Genomic DNA, 18,144 nt, shown 5'->3' with positions numbered 1-18,144 from the left:
TGAGATTGGGATCAGCTCCCAGTTGGAATGTGGGAATGGGATCGGGATCAACTCCCAGTTGGAATGTGGAAATGTGGGAATGGGATCGGGATTGGGATCAACTCCCTCTGGAATGTGGGGATGGCATCGGGAGCGGGATCAGCTCCTGTTGGAATGTGGGAATGGGATCAGGATCAGCTCCAGTTGGAATGTGGGAATGGGATTGGGATCAGCTCCCACTGGAATGTGGGAATGGGATTGGGATTGGGATCAGCTCCCAGTTGGAATGTGGGAATGGGATTGGGATCAGCTCCCGTTGGAATGTGGGAATGGGATCGGGATTGGGATCAGCTCCCAGTTGGAATGTGGGAATGGGATTGGGATCAGCTCCCGTTGGAATGTGGGAATGGGATCGGGATCAGCTCCCACTGGAATGTGGGAATGGGATTGGGATCAGCTCCCACTGGAATGTGGGAATGGGATCGGGATTGGGATCAGCTCCCAGTTGGAATGTGGGAATGGGATCAGGATCAGCTCCCGTTGGAATGTGGGAATGGGATCGGGATTGGGATCAGCTCCTGTTGGAATGTGGGAATGGGACTGGGATCAGCTCCTGTTGGAATGTGGGAATGGGATCGGGAGCGGCTCCCGTGGGAATGTGGGAATGGGATTGGGATCAGCTCCCACTGGAATGTGGGAATGTGGGAATGGGATCAGCTCCCATTGGAGTGTGGGAATGGCATCGGGATCAGCTCCAGTTGGAATGTGGGAATGGGATTGGGATCAGCTCCCACTGGAATGTGGGAATGGGATCGGGATCAGCTCCAGTTGGAATGTGGGAATGGGATTGGGATCAGCTCCCACTGGAATGTGGGAATGGGATCGGGATCGGGATCAGCTCCCACTGGAATGTGGGAATGGGATCGGGATCAGCTCCCGTTGGAATGTGGGAATGGGATTGGGATCAGCTCCCGTTGGAATGTGGGAATGGGATCGGGATTGGGATCAGCTCCCACTGGAATGTGGGAATGGGATCGGGATCAGCTCCTGTTGGAATGTGGGAATGGGATCGGGATTGGGATCAGCTCCTGTTGGAATGTGGGAATGGGATCGGGATTGGGATCAGCTCCCACTGGAATGTGGGGATGGCATCGGGATTGGGATCAGCTCCCAGTTGGAATGTGGGAATGGGATCGGGATCAGCTCCCGTTGGAATGTGGGAATGGGATCGGGATTGGGATCAGCTCCCACTGGAATGTGGGAATGGGATCGGGATCAGCTCCCGTTGGAATGTGGGAATGGGATTGGGATCAGCTCCAGTTGGAATGTGGGAATGGGATTGGGATCAGCTCCCAGTTGGAATGTGGGAATGGGATCGGGATCAGCTCCTGTTGGAATGTGGGGATGGCATCGGGATTGGGATCAGCTCCCAGTTGGAATGTGGGAATGGGATCGGGATCAGCTCCCACTGGAATGTGGGAATGGGATTGGGATCAGCTCCTGTTGGAATGTGGGAATGGGATCGGGATTGGGATCAGCTCCCGTTGGAATGTGGGAATGGGATCGGGATCAGCTCCTGTTGGAATGTGGGGATGGCATCGGGATTGGGATCAGCTCCCAGTTGGAATGTGGGAATGGGATTGGGATCAGCTCCTGTTGGAATGTGGGAATGGGATCGGGATTGGGATCAGCTCCCACTGGAATGTGGGGATGGGATCGGGATCGGGATCAGCTCCAGTTGGAATGTGGGAATGGGAGCGGGATCAGCTCCTGTTGGAATGTGGGAATGGGATTGGGATCGGGATCAGCTCCCAGTTGGAATGTGGGAATGGGATCAGGATCAGCTCCTGTTGGAATGTGGGAATGGGATCGGGATAAGCTCCCACTGGAATGTGGGAATGGGATCGGGATTGGGATCAGCTCCCACTGGAATGTGGGAATGGGATTGGGATCAGCTCCTGTTGGAATGTGGGAATGGGACTGGGATCAGCTCCTGTTGGAATGTGGGAATGGGATCGGGATTGGGATCAGCTCCCGTTGGAATGTGGGAATGGGATCAGGATCAGCTCCTGTTGGAATGTGGGAATGGGATCGGGATTGGGATCAGCTCCTGTTGGAATGTGGGAATGGGACTGGGATCAGCTCCTGTTGGAATGTGGGAATGGGATTGGGATCAGCTCCCACTGGAATGTGGGAATGGGATTGGGATCAGCTCCTGTTGGAATGTGGGAATGGGATCGGGATTGGGATCAGCTCCCAGTTGGAATGTGGGAATGGGATCGGGATTGGGATCAGCTCCCACTGGAATGTGGGAATGGGATTGGGATCAGCTCCCGTTGGAATGTGGGAATGGGATCGGGATTGGGATCAGCTCCCACTGGAATGTGGGAATGGGATTGGGATCAGCTCCTGTTGGAATGTGGGAATGGGATCGGGATCAGCTCCCACTGGAATGTGGGAATGGGATTGGGATCAGCTCCTGTTGGAATGTGGGAATGGGATCAGGATCAGCTCCTGTTGGAATGTGGGAATGGGATTGGGATCAGCTCCTGTTGGAATGTGGGAATGGGATCGGGATTGGGATCAGCTCCTGTTGGAATGTGGGAATGGGATCGGGATCAGCTCCTGTTGGAATGTGGGAATGGGATCGGGATCAGCTCCTGTTGGAATGTGGGAATGGGATCGGGATTGGGATCAGCTCCCACTGGAATGTGGGAATGGGATCGGGATTGGGATCAGCTCCCGTTGGAATGTGGGAATGGGATCGGGATCAGCTCCTGTTGGAATGTGGGAATGGGATTGGGATCAGCTCCCACTGGAATGTGGGAATGTGGGAATGGGATCAGCTCCCATTGGAGTGTGGGAATGGCATCGGGATCAGCTCCAGTTGGAATGTGGGAATGGGATTGGGATCAGCTCCCACTGGAATGTGGGGATGGGATCGGGATCGGGATCAGCTCCAGTTGGAACGTGGAAATGTGGGAATGGGATTGAGATTGGGATCAGCTCCCAGTTGGAATGTGGGAATGGGATCGGGATCAACTCCCGTTGGAATGTGGGAATGGGATCGGGATCAGCTCCCAGTTGGAATGTGGAAATGTGGGAATGGGATCGGGATTGGGATCAACTCCCTCTGGAATGTGGGGATGGCATCGGGAGCGGGATCAGCTCCTGTTGGAATGTGGGAATGGGATCGGGATTGGGATCAGCTCCCACTGGAATGTGGGAATGGGATCGGGATCGGGATCAGCTCCCACTGGAATGTGGGGATGGGATTGGGATCAGCTCCCACTGGAATGTGGGAATGGGATTGGGATTGGGATCAGCTCCCGTTGGAATGTGGGAATGGGATTGGGATCAGCTCCAGTTGGAATGTGGGAATGGGATCGGGATTGGGATCAGCTCCCAGTTGGAATGTGGGAATGGGATCAGGATCAGCTCCTGTTGGAATGTGGGAATGGGATCGGGAGCGGCTCCCGTGGGAATGTGGGAATGGGATTGGGATCAGCTCCTGTTGGAATGTGGGAATGGGAGCGGGATCAGCTCCCAGTTGGAATGTGGGAATGGGACTGGGATCAGCTCCCACTGGAATGTGGGAATGTGGGAATGGGATCAGCTCCCATTGGAGTGTGGGAATGGCATCGGGATCAGCTCCAGTTGGAATGTGGGAATGGGATTGGGATCAGCTCCCACTGGAATGTGGGGATGGGATCGGGATCGGGATCAGCTCCAGTTGGAACGTGGAAATGTGGGAATGGGATTGAGATTGGGATCAGCTCCCAGTTGGAATGTGGGAATGGGATCGGGATCAACTCCCGTTGGAATGTGGGAATGGGATCGGGATCAGCTCCCAGTTGGAATGTGGAAATGTGGGAATGGGATCGGGATTGGGATCAACTCCCTCTGGAATGTGGGGATGGCATCGGGAGCGGGATCAGCTCCTGTTGGAATGTGGGAATGGGACTGGGATCAGCTCCCACTGGAATGTGGGGATGGGAGCGGGATCAGCTCCCAGTTGGAATGTGGGAATGGGATCGGGATTGGGATCAGCTCCCAGTTGGAATGTGGGAATGGGATTGGGATCAGCTCCCGTTGGAATGTGGGAATGGGATCGGGATTGGGATCAGCTCCCACTGGAATGTGGGAATGGGATCAGGATCAGCTCCTGTTGGAATGTGGGAATGGGATCGGGATTGGGATCAGCTCCCAGTTGGAATGTGGGAATGGGACTGGGATCAGCTCCTGTTGGAATGTGGGAATGGGATCGGGATCAGCTCCCGTTGGAATGTGGGAATGGGATCGGGATTGGGATCAGCTCCCAGTTGGAATGTGGGGATGGCATCGGGATCGGGATCAGCTCCAGTTGGAATGTGGGAATGGGATCGGGATTGGGATCAGCTCCCAGTTGGAATGTGGGAATGGGATTGGGATCAGCTCCCAGTTGGAATGTGGGAATGGGATCGGGATTGGGATCAGCTCCCAGTTGGAATGTGGGAATGGGATTGGGATCAGCTCCCACTGGAATGTGGGAATGGGATCGGGATCAGCTCCAGTTGGAATGTGGGAATGGGATCGGGATTGGGATCAGCTCCCATTGGAATGTGGGAATGGGATCGGGATTGGGATCAGCTCCCACTGGAATGTGGGAATGGGATTGGGATCAGCTCCCAGTTGGAATGTGGGAATGGGATCGGGATTGGGATCAGCTCCCAGTTGGAATGTGGGAATGGGATTGGGATCAGCTCCCACTGGAATGTGGGAATGGGATCGGGATCAGCTCCTGTTGGAATGTGGGAATGGGATCGGGATTGGGATCAGCTCCCGTTGGAATGTGGGAATGGGATCGGGATCAGCTCCTGTTGGAATGTGGGAATGGGATCGGGATCAGCTCCCGTTGGAATGTGGGAATGGGATCGGGATTGGGATCAGCTCCCAGTTGGAATGTGGGGATGGCATCGGGATCGGGATCAGCTCCTGTTGGAATGTGGGAATGGGATCGGGATTGGGATCAGCTCCCGTTGGAATGTGGGAATGGGATCAGGATCAGCTCCTGTTGGAATGTGGGAATGGGATCGGGATTGGGATCAGCTCCCACTGGAATGTGGGAATGGGATTGGGATCAGCTCCTGTTGGAATGTGGGAATGGGAATGGGATCGGGATCAGCTCCTGTTGGAATGTGGGAATGGGATCAGGATCAGCTCCTGTTGGAATGTGGGAATGGGATCGGGATTGGGATCAGCTCCCAGTTGGAATGTGGGAATGGGATCGGGATCAGCTCCCACTGGAATGTGGGAATGGGATCGGGATCGGGATCAGCTCCAGTTGGAATGTGGGAATGGGATCGGGATCAGCTCCCACTGGAATGTGGGGATGGGAGCGGGATTGGGATCAGCTCCCAGTTGGAATGTGGGAATGGGATCGGGATTGGGATCAGCTCCCAGTTGGAATGTGGGAATGGGATTGGGATCAGCTCCCAGTTGGAATGTGGGAATGGGATTGGGATCAGCTCCTGTTGGAATGTGGGGATGGGAGCGGGATCAGCTCCTGTTGGAATGTGGGAATTGGATCGCGATCAGCTCCCACTGGAATGTGGGAATGGGATTGGGATCAGCTCCTGTTGGAATGTGGGAATGGGATCAGGATCAGCTCCCACTGGAATGTGGGAATGGGATCGGGATTGGGATCAGCTCCCGTTGGAATGTGGGAATGGGATCGGGAGCGGCTCCCGTGGGAATGTGGGAATGGGATTGGGATCAGCTCCTGTTGGAATGTGGGAATGGGATCGGGATTGGGATCAGCTCCCAGTTGGAATGTGGGAATGGGATTGGGATCAGCTCCCGTTGGAATGTGGGGATGGGAGCGGGATTGGGATCAGCTCCCAGTTGGAATGTGGGAATGGGATTGGGATCAGCTCCTGTTGGAATGTGGGGATGGGAGCGGGATTGGGATCAGCTCCCAGTTGGAATGTTGGAATGGGATTGGGATCAGCTCCCGTTGGAATGTGGGAATGGGATCGGGATTGGGATCAGCTCCCAGTTGGAATATGGGAATGGGATTGGGATCAGCTCCCAGTTGGAATGTGGGAATGGGATCGGGATCAGCTCCCACTGGAATGTGGGAATGGGATTGGGATCAGCTCCTGTTGGAATGTGGGAATGGGATTGGGATCAGCTCCCGTTGGAATGTGGGAATGGGATCGGGATTGGGATCAGCTCCCAGTTGGAATGTGGGAATGGGATCGGGATCAGCTCCCACTGGAATGTGGGAATGGGATTGGGATCAGCTCCTGTTGGAATGTGGGAATGGGATCGGGATCAGCTCCCACTGGAATGTGGGGATGGGATCGGGATCGGGATCAGCTCCTGTTGGAATGTGGGAATGGGATTGGGATCAGCTCCCACTGGAATGTGGGAATGGGATCGGGATTGGGATCAGCTCCCGTTGGAATGTGGGAATGGGATTGGGATCAGCTCCAGTTGGAATGTGGGAATGGGATCGGGATTGGGATCAGCTCCCACTGGAATGTGGGAATGGGATTGGGATCAGCTCCCGTTGGAATGTGGGAATGGGATCAGGATTGGGATCAGCTCCCACTGGAATGTGGGAATGGGATCGGGATCAGCTCCTGTTGGAATGTGGGAATGGGATTGGGATCAGCTCCCACTGGAATGTGGGAATGGGACTGGGATCAGCTCCCACTGGAATGTGGGAATGGGATTGGGATTGGGATCAGCTCCCGTTGGAATGTGGGAATGGGATTGGGATCAGCTCCAGTTGGAATGTGGGAATGGGATCGGGATTGGGATCAGCTCCCAGTTGGAATGTGGGAATGGGATCAGGATCAGCTCCTGTTGGAATGTGGGAATGGGATCGGGATCAGCTCCAGTTGGAATGTGGGAATGGGATCGGGAGCGGCTCCCGTGGGAATGTGGGAATGGGATTGGGATCAGCTCCTGTTGGAATGTGGGAATGGGAGCGGGATCAGCTCCCAGTTGGAATGTGGGAATGGGACTGGGATCAGCTCCCACTGGAATGTGGGAATGTGGGAATGGGATCAGCTCCCATTGGAGTGTGGGAATGGCATCGGGATCAGCTCCAGTTGGAATGTGGGAATGGGATTGGGATCAGCTCCCACTGGAATGTGGGGATGGGATCGGGATCGGGATCAGCTCCAGTTGGAATGTGGGGATGGGATCGGGATCGGGATCAGCTCCAGTTGGAACGTGGAAATGTGGGAATGGGATTGAGATTGGGATCAGCTCCCAGTTGGAATGTGGGAATGGGATCGGGATCAACTCCCGTTGGAATGTGGGAATGGGATCGGGATCAGCTCCCAGTTGGAATGTGGAAATGTGGGAATGGGATCGGGATTGGGATCAACTCCCTCTGGAATGTGGGGATGGCATCGGGAGCGGGATCAGCTCCTGTTGGAATGTGGGAATGGGACTGGGATCAGCTCCCACTGGAATGTGGGGATGGGATTGGGATCAGCTCCTGTTGGAATGTGGGAATGGGATCGGGATTGGGATCAGCTCCCAGTTGGAATGTGGGAATGGGATTGGGATCAGCTCCCAGTTGGAATGTGGGAATGGGATCGGGATCAGCTCCCACTGGAATGTGGGAATGGGATCGGGATTGGGATCAGCTCCCGTTGGAATGTGGGAATGGGATCGGGATTGGGATCAGCTCCCAGTTGGAATGTGGGAATGGGATCGGGATCAGCTCCCACTGGAATGTGGGAATGGGATTGGGATCAGCTCCTGTTGGAATGTGGGAATGGGATCGGGATTGGGATCAGCTCCCAGTTGGAATGTGGGAATGGGATCAGGATCAGCTCCCACTGGAATGTGGGGATGGGATTGGGATCGGGATCAGCTCCTGTTGGAATGTGGGAATGGGATTGGGATCAGCTCCCACTGGAATGTGGGAATGGGATCGGGATTGGGATCAGCTCCCGTTGGAATGTGGGAATGGGATTGGGATCAGCTCCAGTTGGAATGTGGGAATGGGATCGGGATTGGGATCAGCTCCCACTGGAATGTGGGAATGGGATTGGGATCAGCTCCCGTTGGAATGTGGGAATGGGATCAGGATTGGGATCAGCTCCCACTGGAATGTGGGAATGGGATCGGGATCAGCTCCTGTTGGAATGTGGGAATGGGATTGGGATCAGCTCCCACTGGAATGTGGGAATGGGACTGGGATCAGCTCCCACTGGAATGTGGGAATGGGATTGGGATTGGGATCAGCTCCCGTTGGAATGTGGGAATGGGATTGGGATCAGCTCCAGTTGGAATGTGGGAATGGGATCGGGATTGGGATCAGCTCCCAGTTGGAATGTGGGAATGGGATCAGGATCAGCTCCTGTTGGAATGTGGGAATGGGATCGGGATCAGCTCCCGTTGGAATGTGGGAATGGGATCGGGATCGGGATCAGCTCCCGTTGGAATGTGGGAATGGGATTGGGATTGGGATCAGCTCCCACTGGAATGTGGGAATGGGATTGGGATCAGCTCCCACTGGAATGTGGGAATGGGATCGGGATTGGGATCAGCTCCTGTTGGAATGTGGGAATGGGATTGGGATCAGCTCCCAGCTGGAATTTCGGACGCAGGGATCGGGATCAAATCCCGTTGGAATTCTTGGCCCAGGGATCGGGATCGGCTCCGGATTCCCGGGATTTCTCCCACCAGGATCCAGCTCCCCTCGCAGCTTCCCCATTCCCGGAATTCCGCTCCTTGGATCCCAAAGCTTCGCTCCCGTTCCCGCAGGAGCCGCTCCCGAGGCTCTCCCGGCTCCTCCGAGCGCCGCAATTCCGGACGATCGGGAATGGGGGCGGCACCCATGGAATTCCAGAGGTTTTTCCCAGCTGGATCTCCTTTCCCAGAATCCTGGATCTTCCCAGAATTCCAGAGGCTTTTCCCAGTTGATCTTCCCAGAATTCCAGAGGTTTTTCCCGCTGCATCCGATGGAATTCCAGAGGTTTTTCCCAGCTGGATCCCCTTTCCTGGAATCCTGGATCTTCCCAGAATTCCAGAGGTTTTTCCCACTGGATCCAACCGGAATTCCAGAGGTTTTTCCCAGCTGGATCTTCCCAGAATTCCAGAGGTTTTTCCCACTGCATCCGATGGAATTCCAGAGGTTTTTCCCAGCTGGATCTTCCCAGAATTCCAGAGGTTTTTCCTACTGCATCTCACCCGAATTCCAGAGGCTTTTCCCGCTGGATCCAACCGGAATTCCAGAGGTTTTTCCCAGCTGGATCTTCTCAGAATTCCAGAGGATTTCCCTGCTGGATCTTCCCAGAATTCCAGAGGTTTTTCTTACTGGATCCAACCAGAATTCCAGAGGTTTTTCCCAGCTGGATCCTCTTTCCTGGGATCCTGGATCTTCCCAGAATTCCAGAGGCTTTTCCCAGCTGGATCCGATGGAATTCCAGAGGTTTTTGCCAGCTGGATCTCACCCGAATTCCAGAGGTTTTTCTTACTGGATCCAACCCGAATTCCAGAGGTTTTTCCCAGCTGGATCCCCTTTCCCAGAATCCTGGATCTTCCCAGAATTCCAGAGGTTTTTCCCGCTGCATCCGATGGAATTCCAGAGGTTTTTCCCAGCTGGATCTTCCCAGAATTCCAGAGGTTTTTCCCACTGCATCTCACCCGAATTCCAGAGGTTTTTCTTACTGGATCCAATGGAATTCCAGAGGTTTTTCCCGCTGGATCCAACCAGAATTCCAGAGGTTTTTCCCAGCTGGATCCTCTTTCCTGGGATCCTGGATCTTCCCAGAATTCCAGAGGCTTTTCCCAGCTGGATCCGATGGAATTCCAGAGGTTTTTGCCAGCTGGATCTCACCCGAATTCCAGAGGTTTTTCTTACTGGATCCAACCAGAATTCCAGAGGTTTTTCCCAGCTGGATCTTCCCAGAATTCCAGAGGTTTTTCCAAGCAGGATTCCCTTCCCTGGGATCCTGGATCGACTCAGAATTCCAGAGGTTTTTCCTGCTGGATCCAACCGGAATTCCAAAGGTTTTTCCCAGTCGATCTTCCCAGAATTCCAGAGGTTTTTCCCAGCTGGATCCGCTTTCCCAGAATCCTGGATCTTCCCAGAATTCCAGAGGTTTTTCCCAGCTGGATCCCCTTTCCCAGAATCCTGGATCTTCCCAGAATTCCAGAGGCTTTTCCCACTGGATCCAATGGAATTCCAGAGGTTTTTCCCAGCTGGATCTTCCCAGAATTCCAGAGGTTTTTCCCGCTGGATCTTCCCAGAATTCCAGAGGTTTTTCCCAGCTGGATCCTCTTTCCTGGGATCCTGGATCTTCCCAGAATTCCAGAGGTTTTTCTTACTGGATCCAACCAGAATTCCAAAGGTTTTTCCCAGCTGGATCCGCTTTCCCAGAATCCTGGATCTTCCCAGAATTCCAGAGGTTTTTCTTACTGGATCCAACCAGAATTCCAAAGGTTTTTCCCAGCTGGATCCCCTTTCCCAGAATCCTGGATCTTCCCAGAATTCCAGAGGTTTTTCCCGCTGGATCCAATGGAATTCCAGAGGTTTTTCCCAGCTGGATCTTCCCAGAATTCCAGAGGTTTTTCCCGCTGGATCCAATGGAATTCCAGAGGTTTTTCCCAGCTGGATCTCACCCGAATTCCAGAGGTTTTTCCCGCTGGATCTTCCCAGAATTCCAGAGGTTTTTCCCAGCTGGATCCCCTTTCCCAGAATCCTGGATCTTCTCAGAATTCCAGAGGCTTTTCCCGCTGGATCCGATGGAATTCCAGAGGTTTTTCCCAGCTGGATCTTCCCAGAATTCCAGAGGCTTTTCCCGCTGGATCTCACCCGAATTCCAGAGGTTTTTCTTACTGGATCCAACCAGAATTCCAGAGGTTTTTCCCAGCTGGATCCTCTTTCCCAGAATCCTGGATCTTCCCAGAATTCCAGAGGCTTTTCCCGCTGGATCCAATGGAATTCCAGAGGTTTTTCCCAGCTGGATCTCACCCGAATTCCAGAGGTTTTTCCCAGCTGGATCTTCCCAGAATTCCAGAGGTTTTTCCCAGCTGGATCCCCTTTCCCAGAATCCTGGATCTTCCCAGAATTCCAGAGGTTTTTCCCGCTGCATCTGATGGAATTCCAGAGGTTTTTCCCAGCTGGATCTTCCCAGAATTCCAGAGGTTTTTCCCACTGCATCTCACCCGAATTCCAGAGGTTTTTCTTACTGGATCCAATGGAATTCCAGAGGTTTTTCCCGCTGGATCCAACCAGAATTCCAGAGGTTTTTCCCAGCTGGATCCCCTTTCCCAGAATCCTGGATCTTCCCAGAATTCCAGAGGCTTTTCCCGCTGGATCCAATAGAATTCCAGAGGTTTTTCCCAGCTGGATCTTCCCAGAATTCCAGAGGTTTTTCCCAGCTGGATCCTCTTTCCTGGGATCCTGGATCTTCCCAGAATTCCAGAGGTTTTTCCCGCTGCATCTGATGGAATTCCAGAGGTTTTTCCCAGCTGGATCTTCCCAGAATTCCAGAGGTTTTTCCCACTGCATCTCACCCGAATTCCAGAGGTTTTTCTTACTGGATCCAATGGAATTCCAGAGGTTTTTCCCGCTGGATCTTCCCAGAATTCCAGAGGTTTTTCCCAGCTGGATCCCCTTTCCCAGAATCCTGGATCTTCCCAGAATTCCAGAGGTTTTTCCCGCTGGATCCAACCAGAATTCCAGAGGTTTTTCCCAGCTGGATCCCCTTTCCCAGAATCCTGGATCTTCCCAGAATTCCAGAGGCTTTTCCCGCTGGATCCAATAGAATTCCAGAGGTTTTTCCCAGCTGGATCTTCCCAGAATTCCAGAGGTTTTTCCCAGCTGGATCCTCTTTCCTGGGATCCTGGATCTTCCCAGAATTCCAGAGGCTTTTCCCGCTGCATCTCACCCGAATTCCAGAGGTTTTTCCCGCTGGATCTCACCCGAATTCCAGAGGTTTTTCTTACTGGATCCAACCAGAATTCCAGAGGTTTTTCCCAGCTGGATCCCCTTTCCCAGAATCCTGGATCTTCCCAGAATTCCAGAGGTTTTCCCCAGCTGGATCCTCCTTCCCGGAATCCTGGATCTTCCCAGAATTCCAGAGGTTTTTCCAAGCAGGATCCCCTTCCCTGGGATCCTGGATCTTCCCAGAATTCCAGAGGCTTTTCCCACTGGATCTGATGGAATTCCAGAGGTTTTTCCCAACAGGATCCTCTTCCCTGGGATCCTGGATCTTCCCAGAATTCCAGAGGTTTTTCCCGCTGGATCTCACCCGAATTCCAGAGGTTTTTCTTACTGGATCCAACCAGAATTCCAGAGGTTTTTCCCAGCTGGATCCCCTTTCCCAGAATCCTGGATCTTCCCAGAATTCCAGAGGCTTTTCCCGCTGGATCCAATGGAATTCCAGAGGTTTTTCCCAGCTGGATCTTCCCAGAATTCCAGAGGTTTTTCCCGCTGGATCCAATGGAATTCCAGAGGTTTTTCCCAGCTGGATCTTCCCAGAATTCCAGAGGTTTTTCCCGCTGGATCCAATGGAATTCCAGAGGTTTTTCCCAGCTGGATCTCACCCGAATTCCAGAGGTTTTTCCCAGCTGGATCTTCCCAGAATTCCAGAGGTTTTTCCCAGCTGGATCCCCTTTCCCAGAATCCTGGATCTTCCCAGAATTCCAGAGGTTTTTCCCGCTGCATCCGATGGAATTCCAGAGGTTTTTCCCAGCTGGATCTCACCCGAATTCCAGAGGCTTTTCCCGCTGGATCCAATGGAATTCCAGAGGCTTTTCCCAGCTGAATCCCCTTTCCCAGAATCCTGGATCTTCCCAGAATTCCAGAGGTTTTTCCCAGCTGGATCCTCTTTCCTGGGATCCTGGATCTTCCCAGAATTCCAGAGGTTTTTCCCGCTGCATCTCACCCGAATTCCAGAGGTTTTTCCCGCTGGATCCGATGGAATTCCAAAGGATTTTCCCAGCGGATCTTCCCAGAATTCCCGCGGCTTTTCCCGCTGCATCCAGCGATTCCCAGAACGGCCCCGATCCCCCCCCCCACCCCAAGGACGGGAACGCCGGGAACGCCAGCGGCAGAATTCCAAGGGGAAAAACCCCCAGGGGGCATTCCCGGAATTCCAAACGAGGAGAGAGGAGAAGAAAAAAAACCGGGAAATTCCGGCTGGATGCGAAATATCCCGGCAAAGAAAACTTGGGAATGACTCACTCGTCCGGCTTGGGAAGCGGCCACGGGATCGGCTCAGCCATTCCCGGCATTCCCAGGGCGGGATCGGGAACGCCCAGCTCCAGCTCCGGCATTCCTGCAGGGACACAAGAGACCCAAAAAATCGGGAAAAGGGAATGTGGGAACTCGGGAAAAGCCCCAAAATCCCGGCGGAAAAAATTCCCGCTTGGAATAGGCGGGGGGGGGGGGGGGGGATTGCCAAGGATGGAATTCCCGGGGGGGAAATCTGGGAATTCGGCCTTTTCCGGCAGAGTTGAAGCGAGAATTCCCGGAATTCCAGGTGGGAATGGGGTCTGGCTGAGGTTTTCATTGGAATTCCAGCCTGAATCCTGGAATTCCTGGCTGGGAATCCCAACCCGGCACATCCTGAAATCCCCGGATTTCTTTTCCCAGGAAATCCCGTTTTTCCATGGAAAGCTCGTTCCCGGTGATCCCAAGGAATTCCCCCGGATCCGCATCCTGCGGGGTTTATCCCAAACTTTTCCAAGTATTCCTGGAATTCTTGGAATTTCTTCCAAAAAAAGAAGCCTCGGGAAGAGGCAGATTCCATCCCGGAGAATCCAAGGAAATCTGGGAATTCCTGACGGGATTGGCTGGGAAGGGACCTCAGGGATCCTGGAGAAAATTCCCAAAATTCCTGGATTTAAGGGATTTTTAATTCCTAATAAATTTCCCAAATAAATCCCTGAACATTCCCAGATTTCAGGAATTGGGAATTTTTGGGATTCCAGAGAAAATTCCCAAAATTCTGGGATTTAAGGGATTTTTAATTCCTAATAAATTTCCCAAATAAATCCCTGAACATTCCCAGATTTCAGGAGCCAGGAATTTTTAGGATCCCGGAGAAAATTCCCAAAATTCTGGGATTTAAGGGATTTTTAATTCCTCAAGATTTTCCCTGAACATTCCCAAACTTGAGCCCGGAATTTCTGGGATCTCAGAGAAAATTCCCAAAATTCCAGGATTTAAAGGGAATTTTCTCCGGGATGCCAGAAATTCCCGGCTCCTGAAATTTGGGAATGTTCAGGGGAAATCTTCAGGAATTGGAAATCCCATAAATCCCGGAATTTAAGGAATTTTTCTCTGGGATTCCAAAAATTCCAGGCTCAAGTTTGGGAATGTTCAGGGGAAATCTTCAGGAATTAAGAATTCCTTAAATCGCAGAATTTAAGGAATTTTCTCCAGGATCCCAGAAATTCCTGGCTCCTTTTTTATGGGAATGTTCAGGGATTTATTTGGGAAAATCTTCAGGAATTAAAAATCCCACAAATCCCAGAATTTTGGGAATTTTCTCTGGGATCCCAGAAATTCCCGGCTCCTGAAATTTGGGAATGGTCAGAGAAAATCTTCAGGAATTAAAAATCCCTTAAATCTGGGAATTTTGGGAATTTTCTCTGGGATCCCAGAAATTCCCGGCTCCTGAAATCTGGGAATGTTCAGGGAATTATTTGGGAAATTTATTAGGAATTAAAAATCCCCTTAAATCCCAGAATTTTGGCAATTTTCTCTGGAATCCTCAGAAATTCCGGGCTCAAGTTTGGGAATGTTCAGGGAAAATCTGCAGGAATTTAAAATCCCACAAATCCCAGAATTTTGGGAATTTTCTGTGGAATCCTCAGAAATTCCCGGCTCAAGTTTGGGAATGTTCAGGGAAAATCTGCAGGAATTAAAAATCCCACAAATCCCAGAATTTTGGGAATTTTCTCTGGAATCCTCAGAAATTCCTGGCTCAAGTTTGGGAATGTTCAGGGAAAATCTGCAGGAATTAAAAATCCCATAAAAACCCGGAATTTAAGGAATTTTCTCCGGGATCCCAAAAATTCCCCTGAAATTTGGGAATGTTCAAGGAAAATCTTCAGGAATTGGAAATCCCATAAATCCCAGAATTTAGGGAATTCTCTCTGGAATCCCAGAAATTCCCGGCTCCTGAAATTTGGGAATGTTCAGGGAAAATCTGCAGGAATTAGAAATCCCATAAATCCTGGAATTTAAAGAATTTTCTCCGGGATCCCAGAAATTCCCGGCTCCTGAAATTTGGGAATGGTCAGAGAAAATCTTCAGGAATTAAAAATCCCTTAAATCTGGGAATTTTGGGAATTTTCTCTGGGATCCCAGAAATTCCCGGCTCCTGAAATCTGGGAATGTTCAGGGAATTATTTGGGAAATTTATTAGGAATTAAAAATCCCCTTAAATCCCAGAATTTTGGCAATTTTCTCTGGAATCCTCAGAAATTCCGGGCTCAAGTTTGGGAATGTTCAGGGAAAATCTGCAGGAATTTAAAATCCCTTAAATCCCAGAATTTTGGGAATTTTCTGTGGAATCCTCAGAAATTCCCGGCTCAAGTTTGGGAATGTTCAGGGAAAATCTGCAGGAATTTAAAATCCCTTAAATCCCAGAATTTTGGGAATTTTCTGTGGAATCCTCAGAAATTCCCGGCTCAAGTTTGGGAATGTTCAGGGAAAATCTGCAGGAATTAAAAATCCCACAAATCCCAGAATTTTGGGAATTTTCTCTGGAATCCTCAGAAATTCCTGGCTCAAGTTTGGAATGTTCAGGGAAAATCTGCAGGAATTAAAAATCCCATAAAACCCGGAATTTAAGGAATTTTCTCCGGGATCCCAAAAATTCCCCTGAAATTTGGGAATGTTCAAGGAAAATCTCCAGGAATTGGAAATCCCATAAATCCCAGAATTTAGGGAATTCTCTCTGGAATCCCAGAAATTCCCGGCTCCTGAAATTTGGGAATGTTCAGGGAAAGTCTGCAGGAATTAGAAATCCCATAAATCCTGGAATTTAAAGAATTTTCTCCGGGATCCCAGAAATTCCCGGCTCCTGAAATTTGGGAATGTTCAGGGAAAATCTGCAGGAATTAGAAATCCCATAAATCCTGGAATTTAAAGAATTTTCTCCGGGATCCCAGAAATTCCCGGCTCCTGAAATTTGGGAATGTTCAGGGAAAATCTTCAGGAATTAAAAACCCCGTAAATCCCCGAATTTCGGGAATTTTCTCCAGCATCCCAGAAATTCCCAGCTCCTTTTCCACAACACAACGATCCCAGCTGGGAATTCCAAGGCCCCAGAGCCGCCCCGCTCGGCCTCCTCTGCTCTCCCCACGGAATTGCCAGGGCAAAGCTCGGGAAGAGGCGGAAGGGGAACGGGAAGGAGCCGACCTGCATCCGGCGGGAAGGCGCTGGGAGCGCTGGCAGAGCCTCTTCCCGGCGGGGCCGGGCCGCGGGCGGCGCCGGCATTCCCGGGACACGGAGGCGGCCGGAGCTGCGGAGGATCCGCGGCGGCGTCGCAGAAGTCGAAGGGAGCGCGGGAAGGAACGGCCGGAGCGGCGCCGAGAGCTGGGAAAGGGCGGGAAAAGAGAGCGGGAACGGGAGTCATTTCCTGAGGGATTGAGGAAATGGGGGAAAGGGTGGGAAAAGAGAGCGGGAACGGGAGTCACTTCCTGAGGGATTGAGGAAATGGGGGGGAAAAGGTGGGAAAAGAGAGCGGGGAACGGGAGTCACTTCCTGAGGGATTGAGGAGGGGAATGGGGGGAAAGGGCGGGAAAAGAGAGCGGGAACGGGAGTCACTTCCTGAGGGATTGAGGAGAGGAAATGGGGGAAAGGTGGGAAAAGAGAGCGGGAACGGGAGTCACTTCCTGAGGGATTGAGGAGGGGAATGGGGGGAAAGGGCGGGAAAAGAGAGCGGGAACGGGAGTCACTTCCTGAGGGATTGAGGAAATGGGGGAAAGGGTGGGAAAAGAGAGCGGGAACGGGAGTCACTTCCTGAGGGATTGAGGAGGGGAAATGGGGGGGAAAAGGTGGGAAAAGAGAGCGGGAACGGGAGTCACTTCCTGAGGGATTGAGGAGAGGAAATGGGGGAAAGGTGGGAAAAGAGAGCGGGAACGGGAGTCACTTCCTGAGGGATTGAGGAGGGGAATGGGGGGAAAGGGCGGGAAAAGAGAGCGGGAACGGGAGTCACTTCCTGAGGGATTGAGGAAATGGGGGAAAGGGTGGGAAAAGAGAGCGGGAACGGGAGTCACTTCCTGAGGGATTGAGGAGGGGAAATGGGGGGGAAAGGGCGGGAAAAGAGAGCGGGAACGGGAGTCACTTCCTGAGGGATTGAGGAGAGGAAATGGGGGAAAGGTGGGAAAAGAGAGCGGGAACGGGAGTCACTTCCTGAGGGATTGAGGAGGGGAAATGGGGGGGAAAAGGTGGGAAAAGAGAGCGGGAACGGGAGTCACTTCCTGAGGGATTGAGGAAATGGGGGAAAGGGTGGGAAAAGAGAGCGGGAACGGGAGTCACTTCCTGAGGGATTGAGGAGGGGAAATGGGGGGGAAAGGGCGGGAAAAGAGAGCGGGAACAGGAGTCACTTCCTGAGGGATTGAGGAGAGGAAATGGGGGAAAGGTGGGAAAAGAGAGCGGGAACGGGAGTCACTTCCTGAGGGATTGAGGAGGGGAAATGGGGGGGAAAAGGTGGGAAAAGAGAGCGGGAACGGGAGTCACTTCCTGAGGGATTGAGGAGGGGAAATGGGGGGAAAGGGCGGGAAAAGAGAGCAGGAACGGGAGTCACTTCCTGAGGGATTGAGGAGGGAAATGGGGGGGAAAGGGCGGGAAAAGAGAGCGGGAACGGGAGTCACTTCCTGAGGGATTGAGGAAATGGGGGGGAAAGGCGGGAAAAGAGAGCGGGAACGGGAGTCACTTCCTGAGGGATTGAGGAAATGGGGGGGAAAGGGCGGGAAAAGAGAGCGGGAACGGGAGTCACTTCCTGAGGGATTGAGGAAATGGGGGGGAAAGGGTGGGAAAAGAGAGCGGGAACGGGAGTCACTTCCTGAGGGATTGAGGAGGGGAAATGGGGGAAAAGGTGGGAAAAGAGAGCGGGAACGGGAGTCACTTCCTGAGGGATTGAGGAGGGGAAATGGGGGAAAAGGTGGGAAAAGAGAGCGGGAACGGGAGTC

The 18,144-nt window shown here is 52.3% G+C and overlaps 1 protein-coding gene across 1 annotated transcript in view; it reads right to left on the bottom strand.

Moving 5' to 3' along the window:
• The window catches only part of NCOA1 (nuclear receptor coactivator 1), a gene marked incomplete at its 5' end in the record, with an annotated part of 75,845 nt that overhangs the window by 30,117 nt on the left and 27,584 nt on the right, over positions 1–18,144 (bottom strand). Inside the window, 2 exons of the mRNA XM_048298370.1 lie at positions 13,181–13,274; positions 16,370–16,546. Of these exons, the coding sequence (XP_048154327.1) occupies positions 13,181–13,274; positions 16,370–16,546 (271 nt within the window). The remainder of the gene's footprint in view (positions 1–13,180; positions 13,275–16,369; positions 16,547–18,144) is intronic.

The sequence above is a fragment of the Corvus hawaiiensis genome, chromosome 3 (genome assembly GCF_020740725.1).
Source record: "Corvus hawaiiensis isolate bCorHaw1 chromosome 3, bCorHaw1.pri.cur, whole genome shotgun sequence".
Lineage (NCBI taxonomy): Eukaryota > Metazoa > Chordata > Aves > Passeriformes > Corvidae > Corvus > Corvus hawaiiensis.
The sequence above is the reverse complement of the archived record's forward strand: the minus strand, read 5'-3'. Positions and strand labels throughout refer to the sequence as shown.